The sequence below is a fragment of the Erinaceus europaeus genome, chromosome 20 (genome assembly GCF_950295315.1).
Source record: "Erinaceus europaeus chromosome 20, mEriEur2.1, whole genome shotgun sequence".
Lineage (NCBI taxonomy): Eukaryota > Metazoa > Chordata > Mammalia > Eulipotyphla > Erinaceidae > Erinaceus > Erinaceus europaeus.
Window position 1 is genome coordinate 16480137 of NC_080181.1, and position 23550 is coordinate 16503686.

General features: G+C 41.9%; 1 protein-coding gene across 3 annotated transcripts in view; it reads left to right on the forward strand.

Moving 5' to 3' along the window:
- Positions 1-23550, forward strand: part of SIK3 (SIK family kinase 3) — a 250121-nt gene that overhangs the window by 128757 nt on the left and 97814 nt on the right. For all 3 annotated transcript variants that reach the window (XM_016188098.2, XM_060180000.1, XM_060180001.1), the window contains exons 2-3: positions 5872-5988; positions 11711-11774. In XM_016188098.2, the coding sequence (XP_016043584.2) occupies positions 5872-5988; positions 11711-11774 (181 nt within the window). The remainder of the gene's footprint in view (positions 1-5871; positions 5989-11710; positions 11775-23550) is intronic.

Here is a 23550-nt window from a genome sequence, read left to right on the forward strand (position 1 = left end):
TTCTCCCCCCCTCCCTGAAAAAAATCATCCTGGAGTGGTAAAGATCCAGAGATGACACAAAGAAAAACAAAAATTAGCTGTAGGAGTTAATATAAGAATATAGCTTCAGTATGGATCAACCTGTCAGTCCCCATGTCCAGCAGAGAAGCAATCACAGAAGCCAGAAATCCTACCTTCTGTATTCCATAAAGATTTTTGGTCCATACTCCCAGCAGGGGAGAAATGTTAGGAGAAGATGACCAGAGGGTTCTGAACTTCAACCCCATCAGAACCTGGAGAGAGAAGAGGAAAAACGGAGGGCTGTTTAGAAGTAGTAACAGATGTAGGTGTGACTTTGAAAGGAAACGAAGACAGGACTATAGGGGAAAAAACAGGCAAATATATACAAATAAAGACAGATAATTGTACAAATATTAGTTAACCCATATCTGCAACTTTAGGAGAACATTTATAGCTTCCAGTAGAGGAAATGGGGACACAGAACTCTGATGGTGGGACCAGTGTGGACTTATACCCCGTTATCTAACTAACAGCGACATACTCATAGTTACATATGGAAAATATATAAGGGGCGGCAGGCAGTGCACACCTGGTCAAGTGCCTGCACTATTAAAGTAAACAAGGATCAGGGTTCAGGTCTGCTATTCACCTGCAAGGGGGACACTCCTGAGTGGTAAAGCAAGTGCTGCAGGTGTCTCTCTGCCTTTCGTCTTCTTTTGTATCTACCTTAATTTTAAGGGTTTTCAATGAAAACTAGGATAAATAAAAAGTAGTAAATATGGGGGTCGGGCGGTGGCACAGTGGGTTAAGTGCATGTGGCGCAAAGCGCAGGGACCGGCATTAAGGATCCCGGTTCGAGCCCCTGGCTCCCCACCTGCATGGGAATCGCTTCACAGGTGGTGAAGCAGGTCTGCAGGTGTCTTATCTTTCTCTCCTCCTCTCTGTCTTCCCCTCCTCTCTCCATTTCTCTCTGTCCTATCCAACAACGAATTGCGTCAACAAGGGCAATAATAATAACCACAACGAAGCTACAACAAGGGCAACAAAAGGGGGAAAAAAATGGCCTCCAGGAGCGGTGGATTCATGGTGCAGGCACCGAGCCCAGCAGTAACCCTGGAGGAGGAAAAGAAGAAAAAAAAAAGTAGTAAATATAATGAATTAAATATTAATAAAACATAAACAAAACATTAAATATAGTAAATAAGTAGTCACTAAATAAGAAAATATTGGAAAGACAAAAACCTTTTCTCCATATCATGCTTTCTCTTCCCTTCTCAAAAGCATTCAGACCAGGGGCCTGTGCGGTGGCGCACCTGACTGAGTGCACATGTTACAGTGCACAAGGACCCACCCGGGTTCAAGCTCCCAGTTCCCAGCTATGGGGGAAAGCTTTGCAAGTATCTCTCTGTCTCTCTCCCTCTCTGCCTGCCCCTTCCTTTCATTCTCTGGATGTCTCTATTCAGTAAATAAGTAAAGATTTTTTTTTTTAAAAAAAAGAATCATTTAGTCCAGTTACTGAATTTTCTATGAAAGTACTATGTGTATACCTGAAGGATAGTGTTGGGGACTTCCTCTTTCCTCGGTGGGATTTTATCACTTGTGACTTTTACTTTTTCTTCTCTGGTTTATTTCTTTAATTCTCTTGTCATCATAGCATATCCCTGAATTTAGAGACCTACTCATTTCTTTTTTAAATTTTTAAAAAATTTTTACTATCGGAGACAGAGAAATTGAGAAGGGAGAGGGAGATAGAGAGGGAAAGAGACAGAGAGACACCTGCAGCCCTGCTTTACCACTTGTGAAGCTTTCCCCCTGCAGGTGGGGACCAGAGGCTTGAACCTGGGTCCTTACTCACTGTAATATGAGCGCTTAAACAGAGGTGCCATCACCTGGCTTCCAATACCTGCTCATTTCTGATGAGTGAGGAGGAAGGGTGGTTTGTTTTTATTACCACCTTATCTTGCCTGTAGTGTCAGGATATGTAAGCGAGTTATTGTCTGTCATGAAGAAACTACTATTACTTTCCAGCCTGATTCTCTGGGAGCATTATTGTATTTGCAAAAACAAGGGGGTTAGTAGTACAAGTTAAAAGAACTGTGGTTTAGGAATAAGAACCAAGAGGTGGGGAAAAGACTTCCCTTTCTAGAAGGAGTAATAAGCATGATGATTTTAAAGTTGGCACAATCTGAATATTTTTTCACACTATGCCAATTAAGAAGGGTTTGTTGAATGGAAATACCTTGGGTGGGGAATTTCTTAAATACTACTGCAACCTGCATCTACTTAGCAGCCAATTTTATACAGTGCTACTTTCAGTTAATACTAGTGTTAATTCACAAAATCATGCTCTTTGCAAGGCAAAAATATTTCAGACAGGAAGACTTAAAAATATGGTTGTCTCATAGTATGTTCTAAGTTTCCTTCATAAAATTTATTTTTTTATTGCCACCAGGATTATTGCTGGAGCTTAGTGCCTGCAGGATGGATCCACTGCTCCTGGGGGCCATTTTCTCTCCCCCCCCCCTTTCTCTGATAGGACAAAGAGAAATTAAGACAAGGCAGGGGAAATAGAGAGAATGAAAGGCAGAGAGACACCTGCAGCACTTGCTTTACCACTCAGGAGTGTCCCCCTTGCAGGTGAATAGCAGACCTGAACCCTGATCCTTGTTTACTTTAATAGTGCAGGCACTTGACCAGGTGTGTACTGCCTGCCGCCCCATTGTATATCTTCCATATGTAGCTACAAGTATGTGATTTGTAGATTACCTTCTTCAGCTCCAGTTTAAAAATATCTTTGAAACTGTCTGGGAGAATAGCTCAGCTAATAGAACACAAGACCTGGAAGCTTGAGGCTCCCAGTTTGCTACCTAGAGCTGTGTGTACTGGAGTGGTACTGTCTTCTCTCTCATCTCTTTGTTGCATATGAAATAAAATAAATTAAAAAAAAAAAACTCTGAGAGGATTATCTTTTATTTACCTACCAATTTACTTTTTTGCTATGGACAGCTGAAAAAAACTTTCAAGTGGGACCTGGGGTCTGGTCCAGTGGATGAAGTGCTGGACCCACAAGGGCCTGAGTTTGATCCCTGGCATTGCATCCAGAGTGATGTTTTCTGGTTCTCCCCTTCATCCCCCAGGCTCATTAATTTAATTTATAAATAAAAGGAGAGAGAATAAGAGACCTTCTGAGAGATTTCAAGCAACTGATGTGTACCTTAAGTTAAAGTGTTCATTATAAACTAGCTGCTCGCACTTTTTCTTCGCATCAATGTTTCCCCACTTTTCAGAAACCCTCCCTTCCCAGTTTGCAGCGGAGGTAGGAGCTGAGCTTTATTTGGGAAGTTGCCTCCTCTCTTAAGTCGTCCTTTCAGGCACTTGCACTTATGAGGTAGCACAAAGTCTTCCCCTCTTGGTGTTAGGCCACTTAGTGGGGAGGGAAGGGGGGCTGTCCCCACTGTGAGGAAGCAGATCCCTCTGTGTGGCTCAGCCCTCAGGATGAGAGTCTCCTTTGGGCTCCATCCTGTGGCTCCCTGTGACTCTCCTGAGTGGAATGCATTTTCCTCAGCTCCAGTCCTTCCATTTTCTCCCCACATTAGCTGGAATCAGCTAGTTGGTTTTGAATGCTGCCCACAAATTGTTAGCTATTTTGCTTCTTGCTCCCAACAGCCCTCATTTTGCCCCTCGAGTAAGGAATTGATGTGTTTCAGATCCAGGATTATACTGCTTAGTAAAGCAGAACCGGTTCTTGCCAAGGAATGCCTGAAGTTGAAGACTTGATTCCAGGAAAAGCCAAAATAACAAAAGCAATACCTATAATTAATGTATATCGTGTGTTTATCAAATACCAGCCATTACATTAAGCAGGTTGCATGCATTAGTTTAATCCCTGACAGCCTTTAAAGTAGGTTCCTTTGTTGACCACATTATATAGATAAGGAGGCATAAGCGAATTAAATAACTTGTTCAAGATTATACATCAAGGGACACTTCCAAGATTGTGAACCCAGGCAGCTTGGCACCAGAGTCTTGACACTGCATTATGTTGCTAGACAAAGCTTCACCTCTCCTTGTCACTGAAGAACAGACAGGAAACTGTTTTACTTACCTCCTAAGAACAGATTATACTCAATGCAATTCCTCCTCCCATAAGAACACATTTCCTTCCCTTAACCTTCCTCCTCTCTTCTTCTCCCCACCACCTCCCCATACCTCCTTTCCCAGTCCTTTCCTTATCTTATCCTGTCACACATGTCACCCAGGTTAACTCTGGGGGTAGTTACTACGCTAAGAATCCACAGCTTGAGGTGGCCATCCCCTCCCCTCCTTCCCCCCCCCCTTCTATTTTTATTTTCATTGGGGCAGAGAGAACTTTAAAAGGGCAGGGGAAATAGAGAGGTAGAGAGAAAGATAGAAACCTGCAGACCTACTTCACCATTCTTGAAGCATCCTCCCCTTCAAGGAGCAGGAACTCAAACCTGAGTTCTTATGCATGGCAACATGTGCTTAACTGGGTGTGCCACTTGCCCTCTCCCTCCCCCCCCTTTTAAATTTATTTATGAGGCTGTGAAAATAGCATAATGGTTATGAAAAAGACTTTTATGCTTGAGGCAACAAAGGTTCCAGGTTCAATCCTGAGCACCACAAGGCAGTGGTCTGGTAGAGAGGGAGAGAGAGAGATACGCAATTACAGAAGCCAGAATGCCTACCTTCTGCAACCCCAAAAGAATTTTGGTCCATATTCCCAAAGGGGGAGAAATATTAGAAGGTGACTAGAGGGCTCTGAAACCCAATTCCATCAGGACCCAGAGAGAGAGGAGGAAAAAAAAGGAAAGACATTCCGTAAGTAGTAACAGGTGGAAGTGTGACTCAAAAAGGAAGAGGAGGACCACAGGAAACAAAAAAATAGATCTATCGACAGATAGTTATAGAAATAATTGTCAGCCTCTGTGATCCTGGGTGAACCACTGCAGTTTCCAGCGGGGGGAATAGGGACACAGAACTTTGGTGGTGGGGAATAGTGTGGAATTGTACCTCTTTCCTTTTTTATTTTTTTAACCAGATCACTGCTCAGCTCTGGTGGTGGTACAGGGGCTTGAGCCTGGGACTTTGGAGCCTCAGGCATGAGAGTCTGTTTGCGTAGCCATTATACTATCTACCCTCCATCTTCTGTAATTTTGGAAATCATTAATAAAAGACATAGAAAGGAGAACTAAAACTAAGATACCACTGGAGATTGAACTCAGGACCTCATGCGTTTCTGTATAAGCACCATATTCCCTTTTTTATGAAGTCAGGTGATATGACTTAGATATTATAAATGTAGAACTACTTCCACATAATATCAGTTATTAGAACCAACAAAACTTAAAAATGACCACATCTTAATAGTACTAAGAAGCCTTCTACATCTTACTAAATTATTACATTGTCTCAAGAACCTGGTGAGATGTAGAATGCACCTGTGGAATTTCTGGTTGAAATAAACTATGCTAACATGTTCTTAGGAGATAAACTTTTTGTCTTAATCAGGGGGCTCAACATGCCATACCATCAAACATAAGTTGCCTAGGCCGCAACCACATCTGTGGAATAACGAAGTATTTTGTCCTGGAGTTTTATCGTAGCAGCAATTTAAGAAATGGCAGAAAACCCATTAGCTTTAGGAGTCTGCTTCTCTGGGACCACCTTGCTAGGAGTCCACTTCCTGTCTTTTAAAAAATGAGTAGATGCATCTTCTTCACTGGCAACCTGTAAACAAAGTGCTGGCAGTTCGTCCTTTTTGTGGCTTAGACTGCTTAAAAGTGGATGTAATTTTCTTACTAAACTGCTATTAATAAGGCACTGGAGTAAATTTTCTCCCTCCATCCTCAGGTCGCTATCAAGATCATAGATAAGACGCAGCTAGATGAAGAGAACTTGAAGAAGATTTTCCGGGAAGTTCAAATCATGAAGATGCTCTGCCACCCACACATCATCAGGCTTTACCAGGTAGGCGCTCGCGAATGGTACCGTGTGTGGCAACAGAGCCCAGAATGGAGCCCAGAGCTGACTCTGGAGGAAAAGTGGGTGGGTGAACATCTGCTCCTTTTCCCTCCTTCCTTCCTTCCTTCCTTCCTTCCTTCCTTCCTTCCTTCCTTCCTTCCTTCCTTCCTTCCTTCCTTCCTCTTTCTTTTTTCTTAATGTTTAAAAAAATTTTTAAAAAATCTTTATTTAGGGAGTCAGGTGGTAGCACAGCGGGTTAAGCACATGTGGTGCAAAGTGCAAGGACCGGTGTAAGGATCCCGGTTTGAGCCCCTGGCTCCCCACCTGCAGGGGAGTCACTTCACAGGCGGTGAAGCAGGTCTGCAGGTGTCTTTCTTTCTCTCCTCCTTTCTGTCTTCCCCTCCTCTCTCCATTTCTCTCTGTCCTATCCAACAACAACAACAACAACTACAACAATAAAACAAGGGCAACAAAAGGAAATAAATAAATCTTTATTTATTGGATAAGAACAGCGAGAAATCAAGAAGGAAGGGGTGAGAGAGAGAGACACCTGCAGCACTGCTTTACCACTCGCAAAGCTTTCCCCCTGCAGGTGGGGACTGGGAGCTCGAACCCGCATCCTCGTGCATTGTAATACATGCGCTCAACAAGGTGCGCCACCCCCCGGCCCCTCCACCTGGCTCCTCTCTCTCTTTCTCTGTTTATGTGTTCACACTAATGTTTTTCCTACCCCTGACTTTCCCCACCCAGCTCTCAGTATCCTCATGTGCCTCCCCAGCTACTTCCTAGCAACGTCTATGGAACCCAAGTGGGCCATTATAGTCCTGTAAAACTTGGATGCCATCCTTAGCGAGCATTATTCTGAGAGAGTTCATTCCGAAAGATGATGAGAGCTTAAGTTGTTATTATATTTAGGTAAAGCCCCTTAAAACAGAATGGGAAACTCAAAAGGAACAGAGAATCTTGAGAAGTGAAAAGCTAGAGGTGAATATGCCCCATTGTGATCATGTTGAATGATGACGGCAGTGGGTAGATTATGACTTCAAGTCACAGCCTACCTCCTTTCTGTGCCGTCAGGGTCCCAGACTTAGTCCAGAGTAGCGTTTGATTATTTCGATAACTGAGAGACTGACTCGTGTGGTGAGAGAGATTTTTTGATCTAGTTTTCTTACTTTCCCAAGTAATATGCACATTTCAGGCCACCATTAAAAAAAAAAAAAAGTTCCCCTTTCCATTCTGCAAAGTTAGTGAACCTACCGACTGGAATTTCTAGCCAGATCAGAGGGGAAGACCTTGCCTTAGTGGGCTGGTGGGATAGATAGATATTTTGGGAGAGATGGGGCTTTGGAGTGCTTCTCAGATTGCAGTGTTGGCAGCTGTGAGCCAGTCCCTTTCACTGCAGTCTAGCAAACAGCCTTCACCCTCTTCCACACAGGGTGAGGTGGCCACCCACTTGGTCTGCAGTAAAGAGTCACTGACCCAGACATGGGACTGCGTGCAAGAGTTAGAAGGTGCAACCAAGACACAATGGGCAAGCTTTCACAGTCTGTTAATTTTATGGAAAAGAAAGCACGTTGTGATGTTAGTATGTATGGCTAAGGTTACACCTTCAGGGCTGTTCTCTGGCACCAGCTGCTCACATAATGAAATTAATTAGGTCAGCAGGAGTGGGCTTGTTGAGATTGCTCTGGCTAGATCACAACGAGCCACACCTACACTGTGCCTCAGGAGCTAACCTGTGGAAGCTTCCTGGTGCTGCCTGCAGACCTATATCTGTAGACTCACAAGTGTCTAGCCTCTACTTCCTCCCTATCCTGACAGACTCAGTAAACCACCTGGCCTCGCTAAAAAGAAAACGAAAATAGTTTAAATAATTGTGAGGCTTGTTTGACTGCCCTTTCTCAAGAGGTTGACTTGCTGGTATTAACCTGACAACTAAATTCTGCACATTCAACTTACTCAAGATTTTATTAGTCTGTAGGGGTAATCTCCATACTTCCAGCTCAGCCTGTGAACAGTGCCTTCTCTTAAGCTTGAATTTTGCCCCCTGGAAACTGATATCGTTTGTGAGAGAGAGCCGGCAGGGTGCTTGGCTGTCACTGTCTTCATGCCAAGGTAGTTTTCAGGTTATGAGTAAATGCTGCAGTCCCCTCAGGTTTATAAAGAGAACCAAAAATAACAAACTGTGCAGGAAAGTTTTTTTTTTTAAAGTTGATGAATTTTTGCATAGAAATATGTTATGACTTCTCCTTTTTAAAAAAATATTTATTTTAAATGAAAGATAGATAGATATAGATAGATGTCAGAGCACTGCTCAGCTGTGACTTATGGTGGTGCTGGAGATTGAACCTGAGACCTCAGAGCCACAGGCATGAAAGTATTTTGCAGAAGCATTATGTTGTCTCCCCAGCCTGAAAGTTTTAAAACTCCTAAGAAGTCACATAGTAAAAGAACATTTATAGTTGATGGGAGGCCTGGGGCTACATAGGAGATATAAAATCTGCTATTTATTTTATTTTTTATTTTCTCCCTAAACACCTGCATAACTGTAGAGCACTTATGTTGTATTTATACATATCAGCATATAGAGGGGGCTTGGAAGAAATATATGTAATGAACAACGAGCTACGGCCACCACTGTGTAGAAAATTTTTTAAATTAAAAAGTATCACATGGTTATTAGATTAGAAAGTAAATTAATATGCATATTTCTATGGGGTAACATGAAACCATGAAAAGAAGTAAGTTTTTATAATACATAGAATTTTGAAATGCTATTGATATATAAAAATGCCAAGATAAATAAAACATCAAGGGCAACAAAAGAGAAAATAAATAAATAAATAAAATACATATTTTTAAAAAAAATACCAAAGATAAAGTAACTGGGAAATGCTTTAATAAAATGATTAACTACAAAGTATGAAAGTATAAGGCTATCCTGCCCAGTGTGATAGTTACTAGTCACTTGTGGTGATGGAGTGTGGCTGAAGTGAACGAGAAATCAAAATTGCATCTCAATTAAACTGAAGCAATTTTCAGTTTAAAAAGACATTTATTGGGGGCCAGGCGGTAGGCAGCGGGTTAAGCACACATGGTACAAAGCGCCAGGATCCTGGTTTGAGCCCCATGCGCCCTACCTGCTGGGTCGGGGGTCGCTTCACAGGTGGTGAAGCAGGTCTGCAGGTGTCTGTCTTTCGCTCTTCTCTCTGTCTTCCCTTCCTCTCTTGGATTTCTCTCTGTCCTATCCCAACACAATAGCAATAACAACAACAAGAGCAACAAAGGCAACAAAAATGGGGGAACAAATGGCTTCCAGGAGCAATGGATTTGTAGTGCAGGCACTGGGCCCCAGTGATAACCCTGGAGACAAAAAAAGAAAAAGATTTATTTACGCCTGAGGAGAGGTTGGGAGAGAAAGGAATCAAAACAGAACATTGGAGCATGCGGTATCAGCGACCCAACTCAGAACCTTGTGCTTGAGAATTCCACACCTTCTCCACTGTGTCACTTCCTTAGTCATACAATTACTTTTTTTTTTTTTTACCCAGAGCCACTGCTCAGCTCTGGCTTATGATGGTATGGAGGATTTTCTTTTCTTTTCTTTTCTTTTCTTTTTTACATTTTTAAAAGAAATGCTTGCAGTGAGATTCTGGACAGTTGAGGTAAATAAAATATATTATTAGAATTAATTTTACCCTTCCCGTTTTTTTTTTTTGTTTTTTTTCCTCCAGGGTTATTACTGGGGCTCAGTGTCTGCACAAAAAAATCCATTGCTTCTGGAGGGCATTCTTCCCATTTTGTTGCCCTTGTTGTTGTTGTTATTGTTATTGTTGCCATTGATGTTGTTGGGGAGGACAGACAGAAATGGAGAGAGGAGGGGAAGACAGAGGGTGAGAGAAAGATAGACACCTGCAGACCTGCTTCACCACTTGTGAAGCAACCCCCCTGCAGGTGGGGAGCCGGGGCTCAAACGGGATCCTTACACCAGTCTTTGTGCTTTAGACCACATGTTTAACCTGCTGCGCTAGCGACCGACCCCCTCTTTTCACTTTTTTAATGCACTTACTAGAAAAGTTAAGACTGTGTGAAGCTAGAATTGTATTTCTGTTACATGGTATGGAAAAAGCTATTAACAGTGTTCCTTTTAGGGAATAAAAAGGAGGGAACAGAATGAGGAAAACCTTTGGTCATTTGTTTATATGCAATGTATAATCGACACACGGGGGGCTGGGCAGTGACCGGCAGTCAGTAAAGCACACAGTCGCCTTGCTTGAGAGCCCCAAGCTTCAGCAGTGATGGAGGAGGTTGCAGGTTTTCTTTCTCTTCCCCTCTCTTACTGTATTTCTCTGTCTCTATCATAATAAAAACAACAAATTAAAATATTTTTAAAAGTAGAGATTTATTCATATAGTTGACACATGTACTCTTATTAATTTTTTAAAACAAATTCTATGTTCTAGATAGAACTTGTATTATTATTTTTTTGCCTCCAGGGTTATTGCTGGGGCTCGGTGCCTGCACCAACGAATCCACTGCTCCTGGAGGCCAAATTTTCCCCTTTTGTTGCCCTTATTGTTTATTGGTGGTGTTGTTACTATTGTTGTTGTTGTTGCTTAGGACAGAGAGAAATTGAGAGGGGAGGGGAAAACAGAGAGGGAGTGAAAGACAGACACCTGCAGACCTGCTTCACCGCCTGTGAAGCGACTTCCCTGCAGGTGGGGAGCCGGGGGTTCAAACCGGGATCGTTACTCCCGGTTCTTGCGCTTTGTGCCACGTGCGCTTAACCCTCTGTGCTACCGCCCAGCCCCCTCTTATTAATTTTTTTTAAAAAAGATTTTATTTGTTTATTAATGAGAAATATAGGAGAAGGGGGGTACCAGATATCACTCTGGTACATGTTGGGGATTGCACTCAGGACCTCATACTTGATAGTCCATTGCTTTATCCATTGTGCTACATCCCAGACCACCTCATATTACTTTTTAAAATAGGCAATGAGGAAAAGATGAGAGAAAAGGAAAGACAACACTCTATAACAAAACAAATTCCAAGAGAAAATAAAAAACAAGTAGTTTATATCACTTGAAGTGTGGGATATTTACATTACTGATCGAATTTTGAATAAATGAAATGGAAATGAAAATTGCCATTTTTGTTTAAAAAATGCATAGCCATGTGTTATTTCTCTGCAATTCTTAGAACATTTTAATTGTTTCCCTTAAGGATTTTTTTTTTGGGGGGGGGTCAGGGAGGCATGTTTCAACTTTAAAGTGATTAATTTTGAATCTGAACTTTTCAGTTCTTAGCAACTTCCTTGCTTCCTAGTTTTATAGAATTTAAGAGCTTTGCATAGGTCTCCTGGAACAATAAAAAAGAATGGTTCTCTCTTGCTTTTAAGACTTTGGAGGAACAGAGACCTGGGAGGTGGTGCAGTAGATAAAGCGATGGGCTCCGAGCATGAGGTCTTGAGTTCATCCCCTGGCACTGTAGGCACTAGAGTAATGCCCTGATTCTTGTCCTCCTCTTGTCTCTTTCGTTAATGAGTAAACAAATCTTTTTTTAAAGGCTGTTTTTTCTTTAATAAAATATACTCCCCCTCATTTTGTTTCTTTTAAGCAGTGATAGTTGATAATATTGCAGGTAACAACAGTGGAATGGTTCGTTTCTGTTCCTATGATACCAGTCTGTCATTTGTGTCACTGTTGCCTTCCTGCCTTTGCACCAGGTTATGGAGACAGAACGGATGATTTATCTGGTGACAGAATATGCCAGTGGAGGGGAAATATTTGGTGAGTACATTTACTGCATTCTTTAAACAGCTATGAGCGCACTATGGCAAACCTAAAATAGTTGCTCAATGCCTCTGTCACTTGAGCAGCTGTCACTTGATGCTGTCCTTCAGGGCTGTCATTTGCTACCAACAAAGTCGTTGTAATTATTTTTGAGTCACCTGTCAAAGTCTGTTTGCCATCTTTGTTTTCTTTGCAAAGCCATTTTGTTTCCTTTAACCAGGAGTAGAAAGTGGAGATGAAAGAGGTCTAGAAATCAAACACCCCTCTAAGCATGCCCCTCAGGACCTTTCCTCTTGCCAGGTTCTCACTGGATTGCTGAGTGTTGCCAAGCTCCTGCAGTTGTGGACCTCTGATGTGTGCAGAAGAGCCACAGAGAGCAAGCCCTCATACCCTAACTCATTCATTTAACTTTGTTTAAATAGAACTTGTAACCATTCCTTACTGTGTGGTTTTGGTGATGGTTCTTGCAGTTCTGGGCATTGTGTCTTCAGTAGCTGGTTCTTCTGGCTCCTAACATCACAGAACATCAAAATCAACTAGAATTTGCTTCCAGAAGTTCTAACCTGACTTTTTAAGGTGGTAGAAACAGGCCCTCCTCCAAAAAAAATTTTTTTTTGGTGACAAGTGATGAATGTAGCCAAGTATCAGCTCTTTAGTTTATGGTGATTAGTGTGGGGGATTGAACCTGGGACTTTGGAGTCTTAGGGATGAAAGGTCTCTTTGCATAACCATGCTATCTACCCTCCACCCTCAAATCTAAACTTTGAAATCATGTCCTCTTAAAATTTCTTTTTGGAACTACAACAATAAAACAACAAGGGCAACAAAAGGGAATAAATAAATAAAATAAATATTTTTTAAAAAATTTTCTTTTTGGGGAGTTGGGTGGTAGCATAGTGGGTTAAGTGCACATGATGTGAAGTGCAAGGACCGGCGTAAGGATCCCAGTTCAAGCCCACGGTTTCCCACCTGCAGGGGAGTTGCTTCACAGGCGGTGAAGCAGGTCTGCAGGTAGGTGTCTATCTTTCTCTCCCCCTCTCTGTCTTCCCCTTCTCTCTCCATTTCTCTCTGTCCTCCTAACAACGACGATATCAGCAACAACAATAATAACTGCAATAACAATAAAAAAACAAGGGCAACAAAAGAGAAAATAAAAAAAAATTCTTTTTGCAGATAACTGCAAAGAAAATTTTCTTAGGGACTTTTGGCATACCTGGCTTGTTATTTTTATTGTTATTGGTCATATTCAGTGCTTTACCACTCTAGATTGACTTTTTCAGATAGAAAGATCCAGACAGAGAGGCAGAGTGTGAAAGAGACACAGCACTGAGACTTCCTTCCATGTGGTGGGTGCTGGCTTTGAATCTGGGTCAAGTACTTGGCAAATCAGCTCAGTATCCTATTGAGTGTGCTGATTTGCTTATCCAGGCTTATCTAGTCTATTGGCTGTGTCTGTGTGTGTATGTGGATGTGTTTTGTTTAAGTTGATATGATGAGAAGTTAATATAATGGGGGCCAGGTGGTAAATCACTTGGTAGAACACACATTATGAGAGAAGGACCCAGGGTCAAACCCTCAGCCCCCACCTGCAAAGGGGCAGCTTCACAACAAGTGGAGCAGGGCTGCAGGTATCTTTCCACCTCCTTGTCTATCTCCCCCATCCCTTTCTATTTATTTTTAATATTTTATTTATTTTTGGTAGAGACAGAGATGGAGAGAGAATGGGTTGATAGGGAGAGAGAGAATCACTTGAAGCCCTGCTTCACCACTTGTGGAGAGGCAATGTGGGAAGCTCATAGACAGTGTTTCCTCCCCTCTGATGAGCTCCCAGCACCTAGAGGGGGACACTTTGACAGCGTCCCCACACTTGGCTTCAGTGCCCTGACTCAGGGATTTGCCTGTAGAGAGAAGAAGACCGTAAGAGTGCTCCCTTATCCCCTCCCTCCTCTGTCTCTCCTTCCTTCCTTCCTTCCTTCCTTCCTTCCTTCCTTCCTTCCTTCCTTCCTTCCTTTATTTTTTTAACGCCACCAGGGTTGTTGCTGGTGCTCAGTGACTGCATTACGAATCCACCACTCCCAGTGGCCATTTTTTCCTTTTTGTTTTCCCCCTATTTTTTGTTAGATAGGACAGAGGGAAATTGAGAAAGGAGGTGAAGATATAAGGGGGAGAGAAAGATAGACACCTGCAGACCTACTTCACCACTTGTGAAGTGTCCCCCCGCAGGTGGGGAGTGGGGGCTGGAAGCTGGATTCTTAAGCTTGGTAATTATGTGTGCCTAACTGGGTGTGCCACTGCCTGGCCCCCAAGTCCTTACTTTCTTCACAAAGGAAGTTTCCCTCCCTCCCACCCTTCTTTCTCTTCTAGATTTGATTTGTTTTGTAACACACAATAGAGGGAAGGGAGGGGTGAAAAAGAGCATGCTGACAACTTAGATGATGGGGATTAAACTCAGGACGCCATATTTGAAAGTCTAGAGCTTTATCCACGGTAACATCTCCCAGGCTGATGACTGATTTACAGCAGTGAATGATGATGTTCAAGTCTGAAGGCACCATTTACAACTGCGGAGTTGGTGTGAAGACCCAAGTTCAAGTCCCTGGTCCCTGTCTGCACGGGGAAAAGTGGGTAGAAATGTTCGTGAGTGGTGTAGCACTACTGAAGGTGTCTTTTTGTCTTCCCCTGCCCCTATTTCTCTGTATCTGTATAAGAAAGGTAAAAAAAAAGCCACCAGGAGTGGTGGAATGTGGTGCAGGCACCTGAGCCCTTGTGATAACCTTGATGGTAGAACAAAACAGAACAAGGTCAGCACAGAAGTTCACTTGGAATAGTGTACGGCTTTGTCACTGCAAGACCCCTGCTCAAGCTGGGCTGCCACTGCATTGAAAAGTGCTTTGTGCTGGGGTCTCTTTTACTCTCTTGCTGTCTCTGTCTAAAGAAAACCAAAAACTGTCTAAGCTGTGGTAAACTACATCTGAGAAGAGATCCAAGATACAGGATGAATTACACACCATCTATCTCTCAGGAGAGAACTCGGGAATATGATATCACCAGATCCTTCCTGAAGGCAAAATAAAAAAGCACTGATCTCAGAAACTCTTCCTTCAAAGGAACTGAGATTTGATTGGTTTGTCTATAGAACAATGCATGCCCTTGGGGCATTGCTGAAACCAGTGGAATAACCAGCCTATAGTCATTGGAGTTAGAAAAAAAAAAAGCTGGGTGTGGTTAAGGAAAGAGCAAAACCCTGCCATCCAGCTAGCTGGGCTTCTTATGGATCCCTGGACTTGGCACCACCCCAAGGAATAATATCAGAAGCTGAGCACTGTATTAATGGAGGAACAGACATTGTCACAGTATTCCCAGCAAGACATCACTAAAAACAGGCCGGCCAGCCAGCCAGCAAACAAGTGTAATGGGAATGCAATGGTGGGGGAAGTTGTACCAGTGCCCAGAGAGGTGCGACAGCACATTATCTGAGATGTCTAGTTTCCAACAACAACAGAAGCCTGTGAGTCACTCAGAGAAATAGGAAAGTATGACCTGTATTCTGGGAAAAAAGCAGACCCCAGTGCCTGCCTGTTGGCGGCATCACCTCTATATATCGGAAAAAGATTTTTAAGGTAGACATGATAGGTATGTTCACAGAGCAAAGGAAACCATGATTACAGCAATAAAGGGAAATACGATGATAGTGTCACATCAGTCCATCAATTAGAAGTTAAAAATGCAAACTTTGGAGTTGAAACAAGAGCTAATTGAAATAAAAATTGCATTGGAGTGGTCGGAGAAGGTTCAGCAGGTAGAGCATAGGACTTGTCTGTGCATAGCCCCTGATTGGGGGCATTCTGCTGAAGTTGAACTCTGGCATATCTTTCCCTCTCATCAAGTAAACAGTCTTTAAAGATGTCAGCAGAGAGCTTTAACTAATATGATCAAGCCGGGGGTGGGGGTGGGAAAGCCCAGCAGATTTGGAGACAGGTTGATAGAGATTATGCCATTGAACAGACTAAGAACAACACACAGAGCCCAAGGGCAATGCACGACAGAGTCACATGTGTGGATATATGGCCTGTGTATGTATGTGGGGGGAAGGAGTGAGGTGTCGAGAGAAAGGTGTAGGAAAACTGAACTTCACAAATGTATTGAGAAAACAACAACTGGGAGCCAGGCGGTGACACAGTTAGTTAAGCGCTCATGGCGCGAAGCGCACGGACTGGCATAAGGATCCCAGTTCGAGCCCCCGGCTCCCCACTTGCAAGGGAGTTGTTTCACAGGCAGTGAAGCAGGTCTGCAGGTGTCTGTCTTTCTCTCCCCCTCTGTCTTCCTGTCCTCTCTCCATCTCTCTCTGTCGTATCCAACAACGACAGCGATAACTACAACAATGACGACGATAAGCAACAAGGGCAAAAAAGGGGAAAAAAAATAAATTAAAAAAATTAAAAAAAAAAAGAATAACCTGGCATTTGTGGGAAGCTCAACAAAATCCAGGCAGAATAAACAGCAGGGATTTTGTCTTTCTTTCACTCTTCCTCTTTATCTCCCCTCTCCTCTCAGTTTCTCTCTGTCCTATCCAATAATAATAATAGAAGAAAAAGAAAAAGAGGCTGCCTGGAGTGGTAGATTTGTAGTGTAAGAACCAAGCCTCAGCAATAACTTTGGAGGCAAAAAAAAAAAAAAGCCCCAGTAATGGTAATGATGTTATTGTAAAAGGCAGAAGTGAAATGTAACTTCCTCATCCTCTTAACCTATTACAAAGCAGATCTGTGAGATAATACAATGCATTGTCAGGCACCGAGCTAAGGAAATCACTGCAGGTGCTGGCAAAATAATTATATCAATGCATTGTTGGGTTTATATCATCAATTGATGCAGTATGTTGTGAAAACACTACAAAAGAGGGTAGAGTAGACTAAAAAAAACAGTTCTGCTTATTGGCTGTCAGAAAAGTCATGATGCATTTTCGTATAGAAAAAGACATCATAACTTCTCCAACAATCTAATACATAATCACTGGAATTAAGCTGGTGTAAATCAAAAAACCATTTGGTTAAGAGACAATATACTTAATACACAATAGAGCAATCACTTATTTTTGGCTTGCTTCCTATTTTTATTATCTTTATTAGAGATAGGCAGAAATGGAGAGGGGAGCAATCACTTTTTTTCTTTAATTGTATTGTGGAGCCAAGCATCACACATGTGCTTTATTACTCTAGGGATGACTTCCTCATTCAGAAAGAGAGAAGGAGAGAACGCTTCCCCAGTGCCAGGGTGCTCCCTTGATGTTGAACCATGGCTATCTGTGCCTCACCGGTGAGCTGTCTTTCTAGCCCCCAGAGGAGTCACTTAAATTCAGAAAACCATATTGTTAAAAAAAGCATTAAAGATGATAAAATCAGGGGCCGGGTGGTGGCGCACCTGGTTGAGTGCACAAGCACCTGGGTGAGCCCCCAGCCCCCACCTGCAGAGGGAAAGCTTTACAAGTGGTGAAGCAGGTGTCTCTCTGTCTCTCTTCCTCTTTATCTTCCCTCCCCTCTCAATTTCTGGCTGTCTCAGCCTAATAAATAAAGATAAATAAAATCAGAAGAAATGTGATATTTCTAGAAACAGTTTTTTTTTCTTTTTTTTTTTTATTATTTTTTATTTAAGAAAGGATTAATTAACAAAACCATAGGGTAGGAGGGGTACAACTCCACACAATTCCCACCACCCAATCTCCATATCCTACCCCCTCCCCCGATAGCTTTCCCATTCTCTATCCCTCTGGGAGCATGGACCCACAGTCATTGTGGGATGCAGAAGGTAGAAGGTCTGGCTTCTGTAATTGCTTCCCCGCTGAACATGGGCGTTGACTGGTCGGTCCATACTCCCAGTCTGCCTCTCTCTTTCCCTAGTAGGGTGGGTCGAAACAGTTTTTAAAAAGATGAAGAAACATGTCATTAGACTACATCTGCTCAATGCGTAGGGAAGCAGTCATGGAGGAATAGAACAACAAAAAGTACGTGAAGTAGAAAGCAAATTGGGCTGGCAAAATAACCCACTTGGATGGTGTGCTGCTTTGCCACCAGGCCCCCCAGGTTCCAGCCCCCACCATACTGAAGGAAGCTTTAGCTCTGTGATCTCTGTATCTTTGCTGACCACCCCCCTTCTCCCACCCACCCACTCACTCCTGCCCTCCCTTCATCTTAAAGAAAAAGAAAACAAAAGTGAAACTATAGGCATAAACCCAACTCTACCAGTAACTGCATAAAGTGTCAATGAATCATCTAAGTGTAATAGAAAGATCTAAGGAAGAGACAGTAATTGTTAGACTGAATAGAAGCATGTAATCCAACTTTCTGCTGACTGCACGGGACATACCTTAGATGCATCGATGCATATGGACTGGGAATAAGAGGATAAAATACATGTTATAAATACACACAAGAAAGCTGTAGTGGCTGTTCTGATGTCAGACCCAGAAATCAAACCGTAAGTCAAAAGATTTTATCTTTACTTAAAAGAAATAAAAGGGACTTTTTAAATTATAAAAAGGCCAATGCATTAGGAAACACTAACATTGCTAAACATGTATGATGTGTCTAATAATAGAGCACTAAGCACAGGAAACAGAACACCAACAAACAAGAAACTGACCAAATAATGGGAGAAAAATACAGTGATAGTTGAAGACTTAAATAGTCTACTTCCAGCAATGGATAGAAAAGCTAAACAAGGGAGTCGGGCGGTAGGTAGCGCAGCGGGTTAAGCGCAGGTGGCGCAAAGCACAAGGACTGGAGGAAGGATCCCGGTTTGAGCCCCCGGCTCCCCACCTGCAGGGAAGTCGCTTCACAGGCGGTGAAGCAGGTCTGCAGGTGTCTGTCTTTCACTCCCCCTCTCTGTCTTCCCCATCTCTCTCCATTTCTCTCTGTCCTATCCAACAACGATGACATCAATAATAACTACAACAATCAAACAACAAGGACGACAAAAGGGAATAAATAAATAAAAATTAAAATTAAAAAAAAAAAAAGAAAAGCTAAACAAAAGAACAACAAGTGGTCTGGGAGGTGGTACAGTGGATAAGGCTTTGGACTCTCAAGCGTGACGTCCCTAGTTCAATCCCCGGCAGCACATTACGAGAGTGATGCCTGGTTCTTTCTCTCCTATCATTTCTCATGAATAAATAAATAACATGATAAAAATTAATAAATAAAACAAGGAAAAATAGAACTTGAACAGCACTGTAAACAGTTATACTTATCAGACATCTATAGAACTCTCCACTTAATTATAACAGAATATACATTTTTCTCAAGTAACCACGAAAGTTACTACCTCATGAACTAAGAAACTAAAAGATACTATCAATGTTGGACATCTGACACTGTATCATGAACCTTACAATAAAGAAATACAAAGGAAAGACAAAGAAAAGTTAGCAATAATACAAAGTGTGTTTTCCAACTACAATGGAAAGAAATTATAAATCAATAGGAAAAAAATTGAGGCAACTCACATATGTGTGAAAATTAGGAAATATGGATTCCTGTTAAATTGCATTTTAGTGAGAGATACAGAGAGAGAGAGACACCAGAGACTGTTCAGCTCTGGCTTATTGGTGTTCTGGAGATTGAATCCAGGGCTTTGGAGTCTCAGGCATGAGAGTTTTCTTTGTAGAACCATTATGCTGTCTCCCTGCCCTGTTAATTAAGCCAGAGCTGAACAGTGCTTTGGTAAGAACAAGCAAACAGACAAATAATGAAAAAGAATTAAGGGGCTGGGTGGTAGTCACCTGGTTGAGGGCAACCACTATAACGTGCAAGGACCTATGCTCAAACCTCTGGTCTGACTTTCTCTCCCTCTTTACCTTTCTCTGTCTCTACTCCAAAAATCTAAAAAAAAAAATTTTTTTTTAAAGAATGATTTAGGGAGTAGGGCGGTAGCACAGTGGGTTAAGCGGTAGTACAAAGCCCAAGGACTGGAGTAAGGATCTTGGTTCAATCCCCTGGCTCCCCACCTGCAGGGAGTCGCTTCACAGGTCTGCAGGTGTCTGTCTTTCTCTCCCCCTCTCTGTCTTCCCCTCCTCTCTCCATTTCTCTCTGTCCTATCCAACAACAACGACATCAATAACAACAATAATAACTACAATAAAACAACAAGGGCAACAAAAGGGAAAATAAATAAATATTTAAAAAAAATTTAAAAAAGAATGATTTAATTTGTAATAGCTTCAATAAAAACAAAACATTCAGCAATAAGTTGGGAGAAAGTATGAATTTTATACTCTGAAAATTAAAAGAAAACGTAGAAAGCGATATTGAAAGACATCTGAGAAAATCTACATGATGGGAAAAGCAGCCCATGTTCAAGAACTCCAGGAGTCAGTATTTTTAAAATGGTAACACTCCTTAAACTGATAAACAGATTCAATGCACTTCCCATCAGAATCTATGCTATTATACAGCATTACAGCTGAATTCTAAAATTCCTTTGAAATTAACAAGGGACTCAAAATAGCCACAGTCTTGCAAAAGAACAAAGTAGACGGAACTGATAAAGCCAACATAGACTAAAGCCTGACAGCTATCAGCAGTTAAGAAAAGCATAGAAATTATTCTCCCCTAGAGCTTGCAGATAAGAGTGTGTCCCTGCTAATACCTGACTTCCTCTTCTCTAAGAAGACAAGCATAAGGCACTCAGGGCTGGATTGGCTTTAAAGCCTATAGTATCAGTGCTGGTGGCAGCTGCCTTCGTGTGAAAGGTAGAATAAACCCCGAATCCCCATGCTTCTTGTCAGTAAAAACAGCACATTTGTTGTGAGAACTACGATCTATGATGTTTATCTTTGGGAGGATGGGGACACAGAACTCTGGTGGGTGCAGTATAGGGATATACCCAGTAATCTTATGACCCAGTAACCCACTATTAATCACAAATTTAAAAATAGCTTGAAAATAAATTAAGTAAAATAGATAAATAAATTAAAAAGTAGTCTTTGATAGGTTGACCCTATTAAAAGCTTAGACCAGGGAGAACAGAAGCAACCGGTGGCACAGCTATATACAAATAATGTCAAAGGACATAAAAAATTAGTTTAAAATACAATTAAAATATTATACACTAAAAATAGCAAGTTTGGCAGGAAGCACATTTGGAATTAAATTTTTTACTAGAATCAAGTCAGTATTTATTTGAAGTAGGTTGTGATAAGACAAATAAGTGCTATAACATTCTATAATCCCTTAGATACCATCAATGCCTTATTTGAAGATGATTCTTGGGAAAAGTGACTGATGGGAATGGAATGAAAAAGAGTTGGTAACTGGAAAGGGCATTGGTGGAATGTGTGCTTGTTTTCAGTTATGTATTTGATTTAGACCTGTCTGTCATTTCTGTTGAAGGCTAAGAACCAACAGAACCAGAGGAAATGCAGATATAAGGCAGAGTGAGAGCTAAAGGAGCTTTCCTCAAGCAGAGGTGAGGTGACACATGTCCGTGCATAGGTGGAAGTATTCGTGTGGCATGTTAATCATAACGTGGTTTTTAATAGCAAAATATTGGGGGGGTTGCTGATGTTCATTGGTCGATGAGTGAAATGAACACGTGGCTATCTTGGGTGAGACAGGAAAGTGGAAGAGGAAGAGTAGAAGGCTGGTAAGTTTGTAGAGCTGTTTGCTTGAGATTAAAGTTGAGTCTCCGCATCAACTACTAAATTTTGAGAAGGAGGAACAACTTGGATGATGAGATGAGGTCTTGGAATAGCAGCTTAAGGAAACGAAAGAAATAGCTGATAGGGGACAAGTTGAAGGACTGCTCACAGCTTTGATAGACTTGTAACTGGGGGCTTAACTTTGTTGGGGCTCCATTTGTGGTTTATTTAGGGACGTTTGCTAGTGCTATATGACAGCCTGGAAATAAGAGTAAAGAACATATGGTTGGCTTGATAAAGAGACGTATAGTCTTGCTTGAAGTGACAGATCATGGTACTTGAAAGTGTCTGCTCTAGGGGAACTTCAGCCTCTCACTGTTGGCAGAGTAAGACACAAAACTGCTTAGAGCAGTAATTAGCCACTCAACTCTAAACTTAGTTTCAGGGTTGCTGCAAGAGCTATAACAGTCTCAACCTTTGTAGCACTTGTACCGTGTGGAATATTATCCTAGTGTGGAGTGCTTTATCTCTTTATTGGGGGGATTAATGGTTTACAGTTGACAGTAAAATACAATAGTTTGTACATGTATAACATTTACCAGCTTTCCACATAACAATTCAAACCCCACTAGGTCCTCCTCTGCCATCATGATCCAGGACCTGAACTCTCCCTCCACTCCAGAGTCTTTTACTTTGGTGCAATACACCAATCTGTAAAGATTTTTTGAGCTAAATACACATCCCAGAGCACTGCTCTGGTACACACTTGCATAGCTATTATGCTGTCTCTCCAGGCCCAAATAGAATAAACACATCTTAAAAACAGTAGTAATGTGACAATGATGAACAACATGTGTGATTGTTGGAGTAGGAGTTAGAGAGTGCTAACTTCCTTTCTTCCTTTTAAAGGAAGTAACAATGACACAGAATTTTCAAGTATGGAAAGAAATCAGCTTTCCTGAGGTGCAGTATATGAGGCCTCTAAGACAAGAAACAACCTGATGTATTCTATGCTCTAGAACCAGTTCTGTGGAAGATTAAATGGTAGACTGATATTTTTCCAGATTATTTCAAAAGATCTAAGGGCTCTTTAGAACTCTCTAAGATGCCTTGGGGGGTGGGGGCTGGGTGGTAGGGCACCCTATTGAGCACATACATTACTGTGCACAAGGATCCAAGTTTGGGTCCCTCTTCCCCAGAAGGAATGGGGCGGGGAGAAGCTTCCTAACTGCTGAAGCACTACTGCAAGTATCTCTCTTTTTAAAAAAAAATTATCTTTATTTATTTATTGGATACAGTCAGAAATCGAGAGGGTAGAGGGCCATAGAGAGGAAGAGAGACAGAGAGACACACTGTAGCACTGCTTCATCACTTGCAAAGCTTTCCCCCTGCAGGTGGGGACTGAGGGCTCAAACTTGGGTCCTTGCACATTATGACATATACGCCCAACCATGTGGGCCACCTACCACCCAGCCCCTCTCTCTTTCCCTCTGTCTCCTCCCTCCCCCTCTCGATTTTTCTTTGTCCAATCTAATAAAAATAAAAAAATAAAGAGGAGAAGGAATGGCCACCAAGAGCAGTGGATTTGTTGTGTAAGCACCAGACCCCAGTGGTAACACTTAAAAAAAAAAGATGCTTTCTTTGAGGAAGTGGATCTGTGAGGCATACATTGAGCCAGGCTCCATTTCTCCTTCTGTCAAAAAGCATCTCTGCCTTTAAAAAAAAATTATTACTTTGAAACCAATTTTATTTATATATATTTATTTAATTATTGGATAGATATAGAGAATCAAGAGAAAAGAGGAAGAGAGAGAGACAGAGACAGACCTGCAGCACTACTTTACCACTTGTGAAGCTTCCCCCCTACAGGTGGGGACTGGGAGATTGAACTTGAACATTGTAACATGCACTTAATCAGGTGCATTACTGACTGGCCTCTAAAAATTATTACTTTTTTTTTTTCAATTTTAAATAGAAATGCAGAGAGAGAGAGAGAGAGAGTCAGAGTCAGAGACCACAATACTGAAGCCTTCTATAGCATGGTGGGGGCAGGACTTGAACCTGAGTTGTGCTCCTGGAAAGAAAAAAAGGGGGGAGGGGGCAAGAAGGGGGACTTTAAGGAAGATGTGTGGAATATTAAAA